The 20,519-nt window shown below is 40.8% G+C and overlaps 1 protein-coding gene across 9 annotated transcripts in view; it reads right to left on the reverse strand.

Moving 5' to 3' along the window:
• esrrb (estrogen-related receptor beta) overlaps nt 1-18,832 on the reverse strand; it is a 44,674-nt gene extending 25,842 nt beyond the window's left edge. For 2 of the 9 annotated variants that reach the window (XM_034675529.1, XM_034675527.1), the window contains exons 1-4: nt 18,396-18,832; nt 16,408-16,574; nt 11,031-11,099; nt 1,315-1,724 (exon numbers count right to left, since the gene is read on the reverse strand). In XM_034675529.1, coding sequence (XP_034531420.1) covers nt 1,315-1,724; nt 11,031-11,099; nt 16,408-16,415 — 487 coding nt within the window. In that variant the 5' untranslated portion in view covers nt 16,416-16,574; nt 18,396-18,832. The remainder of the gene's footprint in view (nt 1-1,314; nt 1,725-11,030; nt 11,100-16,407; nt 16,575-18,395) is intronic. The other 7 variants (XM_034675535.1, XM_034675532.1, XM_034675528.1 and 4 more) reach the window with 6 other exon arrangements.
• Between the last annotated feature and the right edge of the window lie 1,687 nt (nt 18,833-20,519).

Here is a 20,519-nt window from a genome sequence, read left to right on the forward strand (position 1 = left end):
AGCCCTCCAAGAAGAGAAAGAGAGGGATTTCAAATCGACAATGCAGAGTGAGGAGGAGAAAAAAGAGGAGCTTTCTTTTTTTTCCATGTACCTTTCTCTTAATTGTTTGGGCCATTGCTCCACTTAAGACGTCTCTTTCTTCCCCAGATGCCTCTTTTCTGTTTCATTGTGTTGCCGTCAGTGTACTTTTAGTGAGGGGACAAAAGCCCAGTTATGTTACTTGAGAGAAAATGTTCATCTTTTGTCAATAGACAGGATTGCTGATGGCAGCATGAGTAAACAGGAGGATTTGGCCTAATGCTTTTGTTTGCCTGCAAAAGGTACATAGACTGTCTAAAGCTGATAGGGCTGTAAGGTCCAAAATCAACACCTTTCATCCAGACAGGCAGCCTGCTCTCCATATAATTCCTGCCATCATTTGTGGATGAAAATGTACAGAGAAGAACGGATAAATGAAATCAGACTCATTTAGTCTAAAAATCAAATTTCTGTTTTCATGCTTAGTCCATCTTACCAGGCCTCGACCGTTTACCTACAATATTTAATCTATTTATCCACTGCATGTATTCTATTTTTAAGCCGGCACAGCTTAGACCTGAGCAGCTGTGCCTGTTGTGCAGATTTTTTTCAGGCTCAACGATATCTCCGTCTTCCTGATTAATCTGGAACAGAGCACACAGTTTCACAGTGGGGGGCCTTTCATTGCCTCTCTAATGAGAAGCTGTGACACATCAGGCCTAGCAGATAGCCAGTCGCACCCTAGTCCTTCCGCACACACATACACACAAAAACAAACATGATGGGAATAATAAAATATGTTCTCTGAGCCTCCCTAAGGCATCTGGGCAAACAGCCCCCACCTCCCACCAAATCTGACCTGAGTGATGATGTCATGTCCACCATACACCAGCAACCATGACTGATGATCTAATCATGCCTCCAGAATTGATCCACCCCAACTCAAAATATTCCTATATCGCTGCTTTTTTTCAGCTGGAACAATCAAACTTATTAAAATATATCAACTTTATTTTATCACTAAGAATGTTTTTTTTTTATTTGAGCCTATAGCAGTAAGGAATTGTGTGTTGTGATGAAATCAAAAACAGGGATTTTCTTATGGAGGTTTCAGGTCTCAGGAGACAGAAAAAATATCTCTCACACTCCAGTGATTTTTTTACATAGTAAATCGCTTGGACTGAGTATGTTTCAGTGTTGTTGTGAGGCCAAAGGTGCCTTGTATGGAGGGTGTTTTTATGTCTGGTGATGCAGCAACATGGGATGAAATATCTTGTATTGAGAGGGGAAAAATACCTTGTATTGTCCTTTTAAAAAAGGCTTTGCAGGCCTCACAAGAGGCCACCCCATAGTGATACCCCGAGGCTATATCTCCACAGACCAGGCACAGCCTCTTGGGGAGGGAGTTCAACATGTATTCGCACTTTATGGACGAGTCCTCCATGATGGTGCTGGAGCAGTCATCGTAGCGCTTGCGGCAGGAGGCGGCTCCGAGCCCGTTGGGGGTGAACATGGGTGGAGAGTCCAAACCGTTGGAGTGGCTATTCATAGTGCTGACATAGCCGCCGCTGGCGTCTGAGTTGCCGCTGGGGCTGTGGTGGCTGACCGTGTCGATGACTGAGGAGGGACTGGATGGCTCCGTCTTGATGTAGGACCCACAACTGGAGGGTAGGTGCCGGTCATCAGCGGCCATTCTATTCAGCAGCCTGTGATGAGAGAGGGAGGGGAGGGAGGGTGGGAAAGGGGAGGGAGGATAATTAGTTGAGGTCTTCAGAGAGTAAAATGAATCTCATCAACCAGTGGAGACACATAAATGCCTAAACAGCAGATTAATATTGGTTGCAAAATATAATGACTTTATGACTAAGTCATGTCAATAATACTCCTTTAGTCAAACATTATTTTTTTTATTAAATTTTTAGAGTTTTGATTAAAGCAAAGGAAAGCCTAACACCTCTTGTGTTCAACTACACAGCTCTTCTAGTGCAACAAAACCTACATCACAAAGATGTGTTTCTGTATATTTAGAACAGGAGGCAAATGGTGGGACAGTAGATTTGTAATACTTAAAACTCCTACAACATGATACATGTTAAGCAAATCACAGACAAATATATTGCATTTCTGAAATTTCCCGTGTATTGTTGTAAGTCTTTCCAACTGTATTCTAACCTCCCCTAAAACCAGTGAGCCAGAGGGAAGATTCTTAGTGCTTCATTATCCACACACTGTGGCAGCAGCGAAAAGCGCTTCAGTGTGCACACACTGTATGTCCACACATCGTCACACAAATGCCTGAACAATACAAATGCACAGAAAGAAAGAAAAGAAAAGATAGAAGGACAAGGATACGAAGAGAAAGACGGAGAGAGCACTCAATAAACTTAACAGGCAAGTGCACACAGACAAACAGTGTACAACAAGTCAGGAGCATCTCCATAGTTTAGAGAGCAGAGTGGACCTTGGCTTGTCTCCTTGAGTCAGCAGTCAACCAAAAGGAAACATGATGGCAAGATATTGACTTTTTCACTGTCTGCCTAATAACTGTATTTTGGAGTACATGCAATATGATGCTGTAACGTGTGCAGACTAAAGTGCAGCCTTCGAGCTGTGGCCACAAAATGCACTCTGAAGCCTTCCTTGCCCATATAAATCTTTTCAGTCTCCGCTCTATAACCTTTAACTTGAAATTGCACTGGGAGAACAACAGAGGGAAAACTTAGCGTGGACAAGTTATTTTTCGGTCTGTAAATCGAGTGAGCTGAAGGGGTGGATTGGAAGAGGAGATGGATAACTCAATGTGTTGGGGTGGCAGTGTAGACTTTCTGACCTCTTAGGGTCAAGGCGAGGTGACACACTCACACACACACACACACTCCTTTGCATTAGGTACCATGGAGGGGTGAAAGGTTACCTGCACTTGCCTGCATTAACAAAATTGAGCCTTGCATGGCTTATGCAAATTTAGACACAGGGGCTTCTTCTGAGTGGCAGCCAGACAGCCCAAGTTGTGCCTTAGCACATTAGCTCCATTAGCATATTGCAAACTAATGCTAATGTTTACATATTTGAGATGTCAGTTTACCATCAGCATGGGGAGGGGGAGGATGTTCCTTCTATCTGCCTGATTGGACGATGGCCGTCCTCCTCAGAGTGCCTCTAAGGAAGCAGGAAACGATAGGCCTTCGCTATGTCCCCTATCAGTTGGCCGGACTGCCTCTTGCTCTCTGAGGCTGATTTAATTGTGAGGGTGGGTGACGGAGGGGTTCGGGCCCGGGGGTCAGTGGGTCAACCTTATTTTCTCACCCAGGCTTCCAGGGCCCGTAGAGATGGGGGTCAGCATGTCAAATTAAATCTCATTCCCAGGTTTCCCTCCCTGCTGTCATGTATATTCATCGGAGGTCCAGGTGCCTACCACTTCTGGAAATTCACAAAAAGGTTAACTGCTAAAATAAATAATAAAAAATGCCCCCTGTTAAAACCGTTGACCTTGTGGAATAAGCCCTTTGCTTGAGCACTTCTAGAATTCTTCTCACAATATTAAGCCTACACTGTAAAAACTGATACACAACTATTACTACGCTCTCTATTCAGCTGCTCTTTGAAACAATGCAAAAACTGCATATTATCCTCCTGATGAGATCAGGGGCCATTACACAGATTTGCTGTTTTAGAAATTATCCTCTTGTCTCATAAACGCCCTTGCAGACAGAAATTGAAAAAGAGAATCCATTTAATGCCTTTCTAAAATAGAACATGCCGCTCTTGGTAATGAATGCAGATTGCATCCCCATAAATTAATCCACGGCTCTGTGTTCATCTGCTTTATGCTCTCTGTTTCAGATGGATATGTGCACCTGTGCGATAGGGCACCTGCACTTGGCTTATTAAAGGCTATATATTAAAACGCAGGAGCCCAAGATGGCTCCATTTAGCTTTTATTTCACAAATTCAGAGTAAGCTTAACCCCGGTTCAAAGGCCATCCTCAGGGTGACACTTAGCATAATTGCATAAGTGTCTTAACTGTTTCCCCTCCAGCTCTATGTGGTCATTTATAATAAATGTGCTGGCTAGAATCCCCCTTAACTCATTCTGCTATGACACATTATACCACTGCTATGCTTATGTTTTTAACAAGCCTGCATATATTGATTAATGATACTGAGGGAATACTAACCACTTGAACCTGGTGTATTAATCAAACAGTCTAAAATATTTCTATAAATATTAGTAATCTCTAATGGGACAGGTCCAATTTAAATCTATAAATACCATTGTATGGGGAAATGAATAACAGACATTAAATAGTCTGACAGCAGCAATAGTTGTAATAAATAATTCAATATGCAGGGCAGGTGCTAATTAGCTTGTACACCTCTCAGACGGAGCAGACAGGAAAGGGTCAGCTTGATTCTGTAAAATCTATAGTTCTGTCTTACTTCCTTCCTCAAGGTAAAAGCAATTCAAATTCTGCTGCCTGGCTGCCCAAAGGAGAGCTGCTCGTCTAAGATACAGTATCTCTCTCCCTCTCTTTTTCTCTCTCTGTTCCTCCTCCTTTTGTTCCCTTTGTACCGATCAAAATTCATGCTGAGTAGTGGGTTATGGGCCCGCAAACGCACACTGCGCAGTTTGGTTTTAATCTGATTCCACCTGGCCCCCCTAACAGCATTTCAGATCCCTAATATCATTCCACCGGTGCTGCTGTGACCAGGATTAGCTGGCCTAATGATCTGGCAGCTCGTCTCACACTTGCCGTTCCTCCACTTCCAAGAGGAGAACCGAGGAATGCTTGTTCTCTCACGTCTTAATGCTTCCCTAGCCTGCAAGCGAAAACTGTGAACGTTGGATGACACTGTCGTAAGGAGGCAGTACATTAAGGATCTAATTGAGCCAATTTGTAAGTATTCCTGCTGAGAGCTTCCTGCTGACTTCAGGAGGAGGCACACATCCTCTGCTATTCTCAAAGTGACCACACATCTCTCCTTCTTTCATGTGTGAATCAGAAGCACCCGGTACAATAGTAAATTCCTGATGTCCTTTTCACTCTCAAGGCCACCAGATGCCAAAAACCTGATTTTAGAACATTTGCTAACCTCATCCCAGAGAATCACATCCCTGCTACCCGATCAAACTGGGTAAGTGGAGGGGAAGGCAAGGGGGTGGAGGAGGTGGGGGTTGACATCTGCAGGCAGGGTGATGGTGATATCAGATGCCCCAGTAGGGGCAGATCTGTCTTGAGGGCCCCGGGCGATGTGGCCTGATAAGCCACTGGCCCCAGAGTCAGCGCTGGTAGGACGAACTCAATTAGCTCCTGACAGACCTCCTCTCCACCCGGCTCAGCCTTCCCGCCACAGCCTGAGCCCACTGGCAGCTGCCACGCTGACCTCTCCTCCAGGGGCCACTGCCACCTCTTACCGCTCCAACACACAGCCACCAAGTCACTTTTGGGAGAGCGGACACCGCACTGAAATTTAGCACAGCCCCAAAAAATGTGTGTGAGCCACTGTGTGTGTTCTCACAGGGGAAAATGTAAACAAATAGACTGGGGTCTTGTGGGAAAAAAGGGTAAAATATTCTAAATTCTAACACTTTGTTGCAGCAAAAATAACACTTTGTAAAAATATGGGGGTGTCTAACTGGTTCCAGGGTAAAGACCATCAGGGGAATAAGGGGCAAATACACTCCAGGGGGATGTGCATGTGTGTGTCTGTGCCTTAGGGTGTGTGTTAGTGTGGTAGACAGAATATGAAAGATGGAAATATGGCAGAGAGGGCTGTGGTTTGGTTGGAGGCAAGCCCGGCTCTCCATAGGGACCCATTCTAATCTATGAGGGGAGAGGCCCCTAATTTTTGGAGTTTCTCATTCATTAGTCCAGCTCTGGCATAGAGAAGAGGAAGGGGAGGGAGGGGTGTGCAGGGGTGTGGACCTGAAAGGAAGGGAGGGGCCTCTTTATTAACGGATATGCCAGACACTCAGGAGAAGCTGACAGAGATTTATGATGTGCAGATCTATGGAGGCAAACAAAAGGGGAAGTCGAGGAGACAGAAAAACAGGAAAAGAGGGAAAGAGAAAGTAAGCGATACGTGAGGGAAAGAGAGAGAGGGGACTGAGAGAGATATGTGTTTATCGTACCGATGGAGAGCGAGGGCCCCGGATCAATAGTCCGTAGGCTTGGGGCTCGTGCAGGGTTACCACAGGGGAGGGGGGGTGAGCTGCTCTGTGGCCTGGGCAATTAAGTTTTTCAGTCTCCAGCAGAGGATTATATTTAGCTGCTCCACAGCGATGTCACTGTAGTCTTTATAAAGCCATGAGCTCACTCCACTACGACAACATGAGCCCCATGCTCCAGCGGCACCACAAGATAGTGCAGGCCAAGAAGCAGATCACATCTATTGATCCCCCTCCGTGCTCCTTCCTGTTCTAGAGATGCTGCTGGCAGGAAAGAGAGAGCCTCTTGCGATACAGGCGCTGCTGTTTGTCTGACGTAAACTGTCTGGGCCGCTCTGGGCAGATCTGGTTCTTATAAGAGGCTGAGTTCAGGATGTTGAGAGAAGCAAATGGCTAATGATAGAGCTGCTGTCGGAGGGGTGGGGGGAAGAGAGAGCTGTCGGTTCTCTAAACTTCCCATTACGGAGAGCAAAGAGTTAACAATCATATGAGGACCCAACGGGGAAGCCCCCTGCAGAATTAGACAGCTCATCATACTGTATGAAAAAGAGAAGTGCAGTGATAAGTCTAGACTGCTGTGCAGTACATTTGGGATCAAATTTCTAATTCTGCCTTTTCATTAGAAAAGATTAGTTTCCATTACACCCATTATACGGAGTGGCCATGGTATAATTTAACAACATACATTTACAATAGCTCTTGATAATTAAAAAAAGTAATTATAGTCTAGTACTGACCAAAACCACTTTTAAAAAAGTTTGATTATCAAGATTTTGTACATTAAAAATACCCTCCTAAGTTAGCCTCAATAAATCTTGTGTGGGTGATGACATCAGACTTAAGCTGGTGTTGTGTGATATGCAACTGATACACTGGCACCATATCACAATACACTCTGCACGATATTGAGGCAAAGCTGGATTCTTTTGTTACAACTTCTATTTGAACTCTAAACTGTGTGACTTTATGAAAGCTCAGCTGTTAAACTTACAAACATTTTAATGTTGGAATAAAGGAAGATATCACCGCAAGGATATAATTTTATTTTGTTCTAATCTTATTCTATAATGCATTAAAAGAGAAAATCAAAACATTACTGATACCTGATTTTTTTTTAAATAAAAGTACCAACATTTTAGTGGAACATATTTTGTTTTAGTTTTTTTGCTTTAGTTACACAGATGTTGTGTTACAATGTAATAAATGCTTTTAGTTAGTTTTTTTTTTTTTTTTTTACCACAGGGTCTAATGCATCAAGATGCTTTTATCAATCTATGATGTCAGTGTATAACCAGTAACCCTGTGATTTCATCCAACCATAAACAGTGTTGTTTTCCTTGAAATAACATGTGTAATATGATAACACACTGAAAAATCTGGGTCAAATTCCAGGATAAAAAAATTCAGTGAGGCCAAAAGCTGACCACTGCAGACCTACATTGTAAGAATAAGTTATAAAAATTCAGTTTTAAGGCTTGGTTTTGTTTAACAGCCATAAATTATGTGGAAAGCCAGCAGATATCAACCACAGCACACCTCTCACGTACTCTCAGTAGGGTTCCTTATGTAAAATAAAGAGGAGGGATTATAAAATATGAATGATGGAAACCTGAGCACCAAAATGTTAAATGAGTGAAAGCTTTGCATCCCTGTTCACTGCCTGGATATTTGTGGGACATGCACAATCTTAGAGAGAAGATATGAAAGAGAGTGTGTGTGTGTGTGTGTGTGTGTGTGTGTGTGTGTGTGTGTGTGTGTGTGTGTGTGTGTGTGTGTGTGTGTGTGTGTGTGTGTGTGTGTGTGTGTGTGTGTGTCACAAACAGAGAGAAATATTATTGTAAAGGGTTAAGGCTCTTTAACACAGTCCAGTGTAAATCACAGGTTTAGACACAGTGACTGTGCGTACAGGGGGACGGAGGCATAGAGCCATGCATGAAATTACTTCATTAATCTTCTTCTGATAGGCCGTCCTTGTTTAGGGGGGAACTCAACCTGCTTAAAAACAAAGAGCTCATCCTGCCTTCATCATAAATTGTTCCCTTTATAAGAAGAGCCAAATACAAATAAATAAACACACATAAACAAATATTAAAGGCAAAATTAACAGGCAAACATTTGCAGGTTTATCAGGTGTCCTTGATCATTTCGATGCAATCAGAAGTGTAAATGTTTACACAGGTTCACAGAAGGTAAGATTGAAATGACATGCATAATACAACATAATCATCATGTCAAAAATTGCACCTGATTTCCCTCATTTAAATTGTTGTTTGTAGCTCACGATTCAAGCAGTTCCAAAATGAACTGGAGCTGCACAAAAACAGTATTTGTATGACAGTCTGCCACAGCAGCAGACATAGTCATAGCAATCGCCTCTAGCTTTTTACAGGCTCATCTCTACCAGCTGCCACACATTCCCCATAAATAGTGCTGGTAATAAAAAGGCGGGTGGGCCTAACTGATTTATACGGTAGTGTCCACCACCACACCATTCAGGAATAATTAAACTTTGGGGATATTTCCTGAATTAATGTGTCTCCTTCAGGGGGCAATCTAAACATACATTTCAGCGTTCGGCACGTCTGGACTCACCGGACGTACCGGGAGGGACCCTCCGAGTGGCAGGTTCAACAACCAGCCACTCAATGTGACTATTGGATTGCACTAAGCGCTGTAGGGGTGGTCCCATAAAGGGGCATTTTAATGTGAACATGTTTTGTGGCTAACAGGAAAATACACACGAAAGCACCCAGTTGTATTATGGGAAGTCAGGGAGACACAGATACACAAACACACACACAAGAACTTACTCTTTAACCCTAACCTCAGCCTAAAAAAATATTGTGTCCTTCTTATTTGTTCTCAATTTTCTTTTAAAATTGAAATGATCTGGAGAGTTTGTAGCTGGAAAAATTTAGATGTTTAGAATCAAATCCAAAAAGAAAAAGATATCTTTATTTGTATTTAAAATAAGATAGTACCTACATCAGTTTCAACATAAAATAATTAAATGGCCAAGATAAAAGTGAGGCAAAGTAAAGGCCTCAAGGATGAAATATCTTCCTCCTATCACATCGCCAGCTCTAATTTGTGGATCAGGATAACAGAATAATAATAACAGAGGAAACATTACACATTGAGTCACTCAAATATTCAAGGGAATTGTTTTTTAAAATTCTGTGGTATAACCAGTGCAGACTTGATATAGGTCAAAAGAGAAACATCAACGCCAGTAAAAGAGAAACTAGGCCTATAGTCTTTCTGTCTGTCTGTCGGTACACTGCCTTGTTAATGGCTGGTTAGTGGTCACATCTATTTCCTCTGGGCAAATCAGGGACGAGTGATAGTCGTCCTCTCTCTGAAAGACACGCTATTAACACAGTAACTGTAAGTTTTAACACAACATCAGTTTTTAACATTCAAGTTAATGATGTTGATGATGCTCTACTGCAGTTTTCCTTTAAACTACTGACTGTGTTGACTGACTGTAAGAATAAGAGCCTGAACTTTTATCTGTAGCTCACAAAGTGTGACGAGGAAAAAAACCAAAGAGCTCGTCCTAAAAGCTGGAATGGGTGAAGGCGTGTAGAGAAGACTTGGTGAAGCTGTCAGTGGGAATCAGAGCAGCTGCTGTGACGGACGGTTCCTATATTGATTTCATAAATAAACAAAGCTAACCATCGATCCTAATGTTATTTTGCATTTCAATTACTGCTCTGAAACATAACCTTCAAACAACTGGCTGTTCGATACCAATAGCCTTCACTGATAAACACCCATATAGTTAACCAGCTTACATCACATTTTCTAACAGAGTGAGAATTAGTGGACCTACACTTTCCCTCATACATTAAGGATATGTTGGTTTTGTAGTGAGCGTTCATTTCTACAAGAAAATGTCACAATTTACTAGCAACAGTGTGACACAAAAAAGTTTGCAAACAGACTGTGACTAATTTCCCACTTGACTCTTTTCAGTATTTTGTCAAGTATAATTACCACAATGGCTCTTTTGGTGACTCATTTTTTCAATGTTTCAGATTGTATGTGTGTATGTAAGTGTGTGTACAGGCATGCATGCATGTGTGTAAATGAGGAGGAGCCCTTCAATGTTGGAGCAACAGGAAGAAGTGCTGACGCACCGTGTCAGTGATAGCACTCTGCTGCCACAAGGGCATGAGAGCCCACGTAGGCTAGCATTATCCTTCTAGACTAATGGACCTGGTTATTTTTAAACAGATTCTCACACTGCTGCGGTGGAGGTGTCCAAGGTTACAATGGATGAGAAATCAGAAGGGACACGTGCGGTGATGGTTGGTGGTTTCTGTATGGGTGGATGTGGTGAAATAGCCAAAGAGGCGTGAACTCTAATCACTAAAAGGTGGAAAGGCCAGTGAGCAGATGCGGTCTCAAAGGGCAGAATGTTATGATCACAGTAGAAATATTTTAAAATATCAAATCTTCCTGCAAAGACATTTATGCATTGTTGTTTTTCTCTTATTAAAATTAAGTTTACTTTGTTTTTTTTATATTAAATATAAGAAAGAGGTTTCAGAATAGGAAAAGTCTGGATATTGCATGCTTTTATTACTCTTATTTTCTTAGGTAAGTGTGAGGGGAATAAAGCACCACTACAAATGAATAAGTGAGCTTAATGTGCCAGCCTAAGCGCTAACAGGAATGAACCCGAATACCTCTGAAGCTGCAGAACAGTGAACATCCAGAGAGTGTCAATATACTCTGCATCCCCATTTGGCCTGGAGAGGGACAACATGCTCCACCCTCCCCCCGCTCAGCCTGAGCTGAGTGACATATTTACAGTGAAAGTAATGATACTAGATACCAGAAATGAGAGGGCTCCAGCGTGGCCAGTGGACTCAGGAATCTCTCTAATGAATTGGACAACAAAGCCCTGTTGGTACAAAAAGGAAGTATTTAGAATTGGGTGACAGACTGAATTTTAAAACATTAGGTTTACTGTAAAAGGTACATTTCCCAACACCTCCTAAATCAGTGGGAGATGAGGAGGGTGGGATTGGGACAGGTGGGTTTTCTGAAGCTGCTGCTATAGAGGCCACCAGCTCCTGGCTCATATCGCGGGACGGCCATTCTCGGCCAGGAGCCTCTTCTGGTAATGTATTCTGAAACCAAATTACCGTAAGCTGATCCCATCTGGATAGTGTCTGTGCACGGCTGCTTTGGTTACCCACCACTGCCTCTAGCCTGCGATAGCATCTCCATGAAGACAGCAAAAATCTGATTAACCCAATAACAATGAAACACTTGGTCAAAGAGCAAAGAGCTTTTAACTTAAGATACACTAATGCAATTCCCTCGCCTTGTTTTCTGAAACCTAATAAGAATCAAGCAGACGGACTGCTGGAGATGGGTGTTTGCAGGCTCTAATGCAGCAGGCTGGGAATGAAGTCAAATAAATTGAAATCTAATTCATCATTGTGTTCTAACTTCTCTAAAAAAAATACATTAAAAAGCTTTTATTTCATGAAAGGAAATTGGATAGCCTTGTTAGATTATTGCAGAGGCTGTGCCAGGGCTTAAGGAAAGCGAGGGTGTTGATGGAACATTTAGAAACAAAAAGAAGTCACATCTCAATTCACTGCCGCTCACACTCTGTGTGTGTGTTTCCTAGCGAGCACCCGGGAACTCAAACTGACAATCCTCTGCATTGGCTGCTTTCTGAGTGGAGCGAACTGACACTGCAATAGATGATCAACAACAAGCCTGTCAGACTCTCACAGTAAATGACTCGTCTCCCTGCATGAGCCGAGCGGTATTTAGACTGAAACAAGTCAAGCAAAGTAGAAAACAGGTTGAGTTCTAGGCTAGATTTCAACGGGAAAATGAGCGTGACTCTGTGAGCAGAAAATTTGAGAGAAAACGTATTATAAATAAACTATAAAACTTTTACTGAAGCCTGTGTGTAGAGTTGTGTCTCTCTGTTCTAAAGGCAAAGAACTCTGTTTCTATCTAGTTCCCTGAGTGTGGCGATGCCCCTCGGGTCAATCTATAGAGTGTATTACTACTGTGATTCCACAACAGTGCTGTGCTAATTACATGGAGCACATACGTCCCACTAATCCTCTCAGCCCAGCATCAGCGCCACATCCAGCCCTCAGTGAGGGGCTGCAAATACCACTGTACAATTAGAAGAGAGAAGCCACTGAACATAAATACACAGCACTCTGAAGCCGATACTGGAGACTCTAAAACTTAGTAGGCTGACACGTAATTAGTGAATGTTTATTTACTAGTGTTAAAGATTTTTAGAAAGCTATCTATTGAAACAGCAATGTTTTTGTAACGTATCTTGAGTAATTCACTGAAGTCATTTCTACATCGATCACCCTCAGCTTTTTATAGAGTGGACACTCTTTTCACTGTTATTCTAAATGTTTCGTGCTCCTATAATAATAAAAAAGTTATCAGCATGGAGGAATAACATGATCTTTCCTTGTGCAAAGTGTCATAAAATATCACCTGTATTTATTTTTAAAGAAACACGGCCCAAATCAGTGCACCTATCACCAAATCAGTTAGTATATTGCAATTTCTTGATATATAACAGTCACGTTTCAACAAAAACTCATGAATTTCAATATTTTGCTACAAATATTTTCATGCAACATTCTAATGTTTGGTTGTAAAACATTTAAAATACACTTCTAAATTTTACCAGATTATTTAGAAGTCATGAAATCCCTGAAAACATCCAATTCAAGCACGACTTTGATAATAATTAGTTTTTTAAATTGCATTCATGTTTTACAGTGTTCCACACTGTGTCTATAAAATGATTCAAAATGTGTTGTACACTGCATATACAGGAAATATAAAGTACAAAATCTGACTATCTACAAGGCATCACACATGAACCTTTTTGAATGTACATATTGTATTTTGTTGGGCTTGTGTAAATATAACTTACTGTAGTTTCGATCTCTAATTCAGGCATTTTTTTCAGATACTCAATTTAGAATAAAAAAACACATAAGTAAAAGAATACCTAATGTGTTACAGAAATATTCACTCTGTTACTGCTGTTTGTGTAATTTGGAATCAAGGGGTATCAGATTGAGAAACAACTTTTGTTTAAGAGGAAAACAATAGAGTTTACTATAAATGTCTTTGTTTGTTTTCTAAATTTGCTTTTTGAATTTGCAGTGATAAAAGCATTTAGTGGCGTCTTTCTGTGTCAAAAAAAAAGGTTTGGGGAAGAAATATACACTAACAGAATTTATCTTTGTAAAGTGACATCAGGCTAATTTCTGTGAGGTGTTTTGACTTCATGCATTGCTTTAAAATCTAATAAATTGATGGTATTTAAAAAAAAGTTTATTTCATAAAAAGTTTAGTTAGAATAACTCAATCAGGATAATTATGACTGCAAATATTGAATACAAACGTTGACAGTTTTCAATAAAGAGAATACAGTCCACATTTTTGAAAACACTAAGGTTTTAGCTGATTGTAACAGATGATTTAAATGTCATCAAATTTCTGTTTAGTGCTCCACGTCACCATTTCTATATGTATTCTGCTTTATTAGTTATACCTTAGAAAAATATTTTGAAACTGCAAAAAGACTAACTTTAAATTGATTACAAATTACACAAGTCTGTCGCTTTAGTGTGTGTTTTTCAAACATTTACAGTGATGTTTTCGAGGAAATACATTAGTATATTAAACCATTAAATCCTAACATCTAAAATAGAAAGGCAGTAATTGTTGATTTACTCTTAAGGTTGTTTTTGAAGTATAGAATTAAGATTATAGATAGATTTACAAAGTTTAAGTGTGTAGTGTAAGCAAAGACTGTCCCAGCAGTCAGACTGTTGAGACAGCAGCTTGCCTCGTGTGCCGCTGCCTGGGACAGAGCTGCCAGCTTACTGAGGTTATCCGGTCCTTTCATCCCTCTTTCTCTGGCTACAAATATTACAGTGTGTAATTTATCCTCCCTAATTCCCTTGACTCACATTAATCTCATCTTCCTAAAATATCATTCACATTCTCTCGATGTGGTCGGATCCAGGAACAAAGCCATCAGCAAACAAGCTCCTAACCTGACTGGACAGGTACCCCAACTTCTTTAGAGAGAAAAAACTCACTTTGCAGAGGGGCGAGCTAAATCAATCAGCCATGCTCCGAGTGAAATTTAAAAAGACTTGCATACATGATGTGCGCACACAATAAATCTACACACACATGAACACACGCTACACAGTTGCACCTGCCCTGTTGCTCTAAACTGTCAAGTCCTGCATGATTTAAGAGCCCTTAAAACAATGAACAAGAGAAAGTGCATGTTTAAGAGTGTGAGTAGGTGTGAGAGGGTACATGAAGAGAAAAGCTCAGAAAGTATATCACTAATAAAAAATTAAAAAAAGAAAAAGTTCAGTGCCGAGACGAGTGAGATAGAAGACGCAGAACTACAAAACCAGAGCAGGCACGGTTACAAAAAAAAGCAGAGGTATCAAAAAGAGAATGAGAGACAATGAAACTGCATCACAAGAGAGAGGTTAAAAAGTGAAAGAGGGAAATAAAGAAACAAGGTGCACCTACTGGTTATGATAGCTGAGAGGGTCTGGAAGACAAAGTTCTGAAATGTCCATCAGTCCAGTTTTAGCATTCCAGGAGTGAGAGGAAGAGGAAAGAGGAAACAACTGAGACCCGCTTCTTCCCCCAAATGATAGCGCAGCACCCTCAGAGACAACGTTGCTGAAAAGCCCCTCCAGCACTGCTCCCCCCAGCCTGCACAGGTATGTTGGGCTCTGATGGATCGAGTGGGCGCGCGCGTGTGTGTGTGAGCATGTGTGTGTTTATGTATATATGTGTTGGGGAGCGAAAGAGTGTGTGTCTGAGTGTGTGTCAGAGAGAGAGAGAGAGAGAGAGGGGAGAGTGAAGAGGGGAGGGACAGATAGACAGCGAGGTAAAGGGGGGTGAGAGAGAGAGAGAGAGAGAGAGAGAGAGAAAGAGAGAGAAGCGCAGGCAGCAGCAGCAGCAGCAGTGGGATGAGCGCTAAGATGGAGAGAGCATGAGAGCGCGAGCTAGAGGAATGACTCTTTCCATGGTCGGGATAGGGCTCTTTAAGACTCAAGGGCTTGATGAATATGGAACAGCTGCTGTTGGCTGGCTCCGAGGGGCAGGACTTAAAGCGACAGAGGGGCCGGCGGAGCACCAGGGAGGAGGGATCCAAACGCTCACTCGCTCGCACACTCTGCTATGCACAAGTACAACACACACACACACACACGGATAGACAAAACAACCTATCACATGAACAACAGAGACGCAACTGGAACCGTCACCACACAAAGTTTACATCTCAGTTAGATGATAGAGTTGTAAAATGGTGCAGGATTTAAAAGTTAAATTCAAATAATTTCATATTAATAATAAAACTGAAACATTGCATATGGGTCATTTTAGACAATCTGGCATTTGGAATATTTAGGAAATTCAGATTGTTTATGTTTAACTGCAGAAAAAATATATATTTCAAAGTTAATAAAAACTATCTTTCATATTTTTACAAACAATCTGTTGTTTCTTTTTTATCAAATTGGAACTAAAAGTGTTTTTCCCCATGTTTCTGCATATTTCTTGCATGTGTGCATTATATCACATCCAACAAAGCCAAAGGAAAGTCATATAAAACCATTTCACACAGCAACAGAGAACTTCACCATTTCAAAACTTGCCTATCACAACATCTAAAAACCCCACCGGATTTGACACAACACATTTTAGAGATATCAATATGAAGCCTTTACTGTTATATAACACGTAAAGTAAAATCCGACACCAGCCTCATCTACCCCACAGAAGCTCCAACAAGCAGTCGAGTGCATCTGCAGCACTTCACTCTCAAAAAGCAATAGCTTTCAAAGCACTGAGGACAGTAAATGTATTTATTGAGCTGTGTCGCTGGCTCCATTTGCGGGTGTTACATGTGAGGTACCATTGTGAAACCTTTCACCACCTGTGAGAGATGATCTCAAGCCATAACTCATATTCTGGAAGCCCATCAGCTTCTAAAGCAGCGGAAAATCCAGCTCTGTCTTCTCTAACCCCAGCTTTAGAGCCGCCTGTGTTTCACTGTTGATCAAGCCCCGTAAGAATGCAGAGAATGCAGATACCATTTCACAGTCAGTGATGGTCTCCATGTTACTGTATCCCCACATTAGAAGAACAGAGCTTACCATGGCATCTTATTGGAGAAACGAGCGGTCCGACAACAGCAGACACTTGGACGATTGAAGCAGAGAGAAAACAGCAGCCTGGCCACTTCTTAGAAACTCACAAGGTGCCTACTGACGGTCTGCTGCTACTTCAGTAAAAGTCAGAGTGAGCGAGGAGGAGTCCAGATCTACCAGCAGATTCATACAAAAAAAGGTGTGTTAGGTCGCTCCCCTGCTCTCTGGTTTTCTCTGCCGAACAGGAACTGCTTATCCCTCAGAGAGGAATCCAGTTCCATTCATCGGCTCACGTTTCTATAATCAATGCAAAAACATCACGCAATCCCTATTGATCATCACAGGCCTATTGATGTGCAGCAATAGTGCCTGCCTCCACAGCGGCACAGATCACACAGCATCTGCTCTCTTTTTGTGACAAAAACAAATGACTAAATAAATGAAAATCCAATGACGACGGATGCCAAATGAAACACCTGTCAGTTTAATTCCTTAAAGGCGGGTTAAATCGCGATCAAACACAGTTCTCAGACTTCAAATATGCACAGCTCAGAAAGCGATGCACAATAACAGTAACATAAATCTGTACAGTTCACAAGTCATAGACATGACACAAAGCATCAGAAAGTTTTAACACATTATTGATCAGAACAAGATACAATTTAGATGCAGAATTTTGGCTTTTTACATCAGCTTTCTACAACTTTTTAGGCTCATTTAGAATGTAAAAGCTTCTTTGTTATATTGAAACTGTCAAAAATAATATAATGAGTCGAATAACTGCAAAATACTCAACACTAGAAGTGCAAATAGCTGATCTGGCATAAGTGAAGAGACTTGCGTAGTCACTACTCAACAGGGAATCAAAAGAGGGGGTACTTCTTCATGATAGACTGCAATATTATATCTGGTATCAAACCAGTGTACTGTTTCTCATGTTGATAACTGCCACGACTTGATAAATTACACTTCTGCATATTTTCTTTGGCCTCACAAGGCTTCTCCACTGACACCACACAGACTTTTGTCACACAGTGTGAGCTATGAAAGCCCTGCTGCTGCTATCTCTGCTTCTTATCAGCTCTGTTATGAAAAAAAATCCTGGCAGGTGACAGTTGATTTGACACAAAGGGATCAGATACAAATAAAGAATTGAGCTGCACAAGACAAACACTCGATCACACATGACATGACAAAGTTAGAGGTGTATGACAAGAGAGGAGCTGTTCGATCATCTGCAATGTTCAGTTTTGTTTTTGTTTAAAACAGATTTTTTTTCATAGACAGATATATAAATGTACTGGTCTGTGTTTGAATCTGAATCAACTTAGGAAATTAACTTGAAGCAACCTATATGATATCAATTCTGTTTGTTTAAATAGTAATACATCCATTTTTGTTATAAAATGATAGTCTTAAATTTGTTTTTCTTTATGATATTGTTGAAATTCAGCATTACAACAATAAACTTTTACTAGAGCAGGCCTTTAAACAATAAACAAGTGTCATTAGATTGATGGCGTTGCTTTTATCAATTTTGTTACTTGCATGTTAATTTTATACATCATGCCTTTATTGTCTAATTAAGAAAACAAGGGAGAGAGCGAGCACATAACTGCTTAAGGCAAACTTGTGAAAATAAATATAATTTAAATTAGCATTTTTAGTTGTCTGTGCTTTACTAACTCAGCACAGAATTTATCTTAAAATGAACTGACAAAAGGCCTTGTAATGTCACCTTATTTAACCATTTCATGCATTTAATAATGGTCAAATCGATAACGTAATTCAGTCACCACTCCCAGAGGGACAGGTACAGCAGTAGAAGTTCCGCGTGCACTGTACATGCCTCAATTACAGATATACGCGTGCACACTTATGTAATTTGCATTAACTAGCCACAGGTGCGTCAAAACTCAGTTTCAAATAACATTCAAAGTAAGAAAGTTTGTGCAACAAGAAGGTAAACTGAGGCTAATGAGTGTATCGTGTACCTTACTCGGACAAGTCATGTCACATCCCGGGTGGGCACAGCGCACAGTAGCCGTGGTGTCTCCAGGTTGTGGTGGTGATGGTGCTGTGGCTCTGTGCGTCTGAGCGCGCCGTTTAACTGTCACACACTGCAGCCACAATATCAACTCCTCCTCCGGCGCGCGCCCTGTGGCTAAACCAAACACTTCCACCGGCAGCAGGAGCCGGGTGAGCGGGGTCAGATGGGATTGAAGATGAGAAGAGCTGCATAACAGGGGGACAATAAGTCTAAATGTGGGCTACAGTTTCTGTTCTTCTGACATAAATTCCTCCTTTTGGTTTTGTCAAAAAATACCACCCCACTGAAAACGCATTATAATTAGCCAGTTTGACAATTCGTTTTACTTTGCTGCTCCTTGAATTGATGTAAGTACATGTATAAGCACCGGTAAGGAGACTTACTGTGTCACTGGGCGCTGTATCCTTCCGCAGTGCCTCTATGTGCTTTTATAGCTTTTTTTTATTCAGGCAGAGGCTGGAATTTGGTTTATTATGCTTAGTGTTTCCTCGGTAACTAACTCACCTGAGAAAACAGCAGGTCACAACCTCCGTTAAAAGGTTAAACATCCCAGCACTCGACTTGTTTTAATCATGGATGAATAAACATCAGTACAATAGCTGAGTTATATCTGCCAATAAGAAGACGGTGGTATCATGTAAGTTAGGAACCTCATAACACCCCATTTTATTTTTATTTAGGGGACTATTTGAATACATAAATATGTTTAAGTAGTTTGATTTATGACTATATATATATTTTTTTTGATAGTATAAGAGCATTTAGAGACCAATGCATGTGTACACTGAGTTAAGTTATAGTACCACCATAGTACACCACAGGGGATTCTTGGGCTCCATTTTTGATCCACAGTGAACACTTTGGCTAAACCTCACATATCACAACCAACAGATGAATGTAAAAACAATTCCTAGTAACAAACCTTACCCTTTAACACCCTGAGCCATTTTTCATTTAAAGTACTGACAATAATTAAAACTGTTTATTTATAACTGTTTTATTTTATATTTTCTATTCTGTCTTGGATCCTTTCCTGCCACATTTCACATTCTCCATCTCTGACTGACTGCCTCAGTTGAGGGGCAAAAACATGAAGCCAACTGACAGCAGAAACCAACTCTATCATCTCCACTAGAGGGAGGGCTATCTCACAACAAGGCCACCAAGGAGCTGCAGCAGAGGTGCCTTTATTTATTTATTTATTTATTCATTTATTTATTTATTTATTTCTCCTGGGGTGATAGTGTAATTCATAAACTGAATGAATGACAGTCAGGACAGTGACAACAACCAGGCGCACAATGGAGACTCCACTGCATTTACTACCAAGCACAGAATCCTATCCATTACAAACGAGTAATTATTGTCTGTAATAGATTAATTCATGCTGAAGGATAGAAATGGGTTCCAGGCTATTGATGTAATCATTCCACTGAGGAAATTAAGTGACATTAAAAGAATGATATTGTCACCATCAAAGTATCATTGATTCTTTTCGAATGCAATTAACTGTATTTGAAAATGGGACCTTCACATTGAGCTGCGAAAGGAGCACTGAGAATCACTTCATTTGTGAGAGATATAAAGACCAGATTATCCCATCAAAGAGAAAATCTATAAATATAATGACACAGCACTTCAGCACTAAGGAATGACAACAGCGGGCCTGTTCAGTTCCCTCTGTTAGGAGTATTAACTACTGATACTAACCGACAGGAAGATTATCCTGACTGCAGAGGAGAATATCGCTCAGGTTATGAATCTTTGTTTCACTTTCTTAAAGTTTTTACTTAAAGGTATAAAAGCAAACAAGACGATCAGCATACAGATTTTTTTTTCTATACAGTTACTACAAATCCATTGAAATACTTGTCCAGGGAAAGTGTCAGAGAAAGTGACTGACAGCACGCTGCAGAAAACAGTCTTTCATTTATTTTTTTATTGATAAAGATTCTTAATAAAGTAAGTGATACATTTGGGTGTTAAAAAATAGCAAGATGAGATTTTTGTAAGACACACTTGTACACATTTACAGGACAACATCAGTGAAGAGATGAAAGTTAGCATT

Source organism: Notolabrus celidotus, chromosome 22 (genome assembly GCF_009762535.1).
Source record: "Notolabrus celidotus isolate fNotCel1 chromosome 22, fNotCel1.pri, whole genome shotgun sequence".
In the NCBI taxonomy this organism is placed as follows: Eukaryota; Metazoa; Chordata; class Actinopteri; order Labriformes; family Labridae; genus Notolabrus; species Notolabrus celidotus.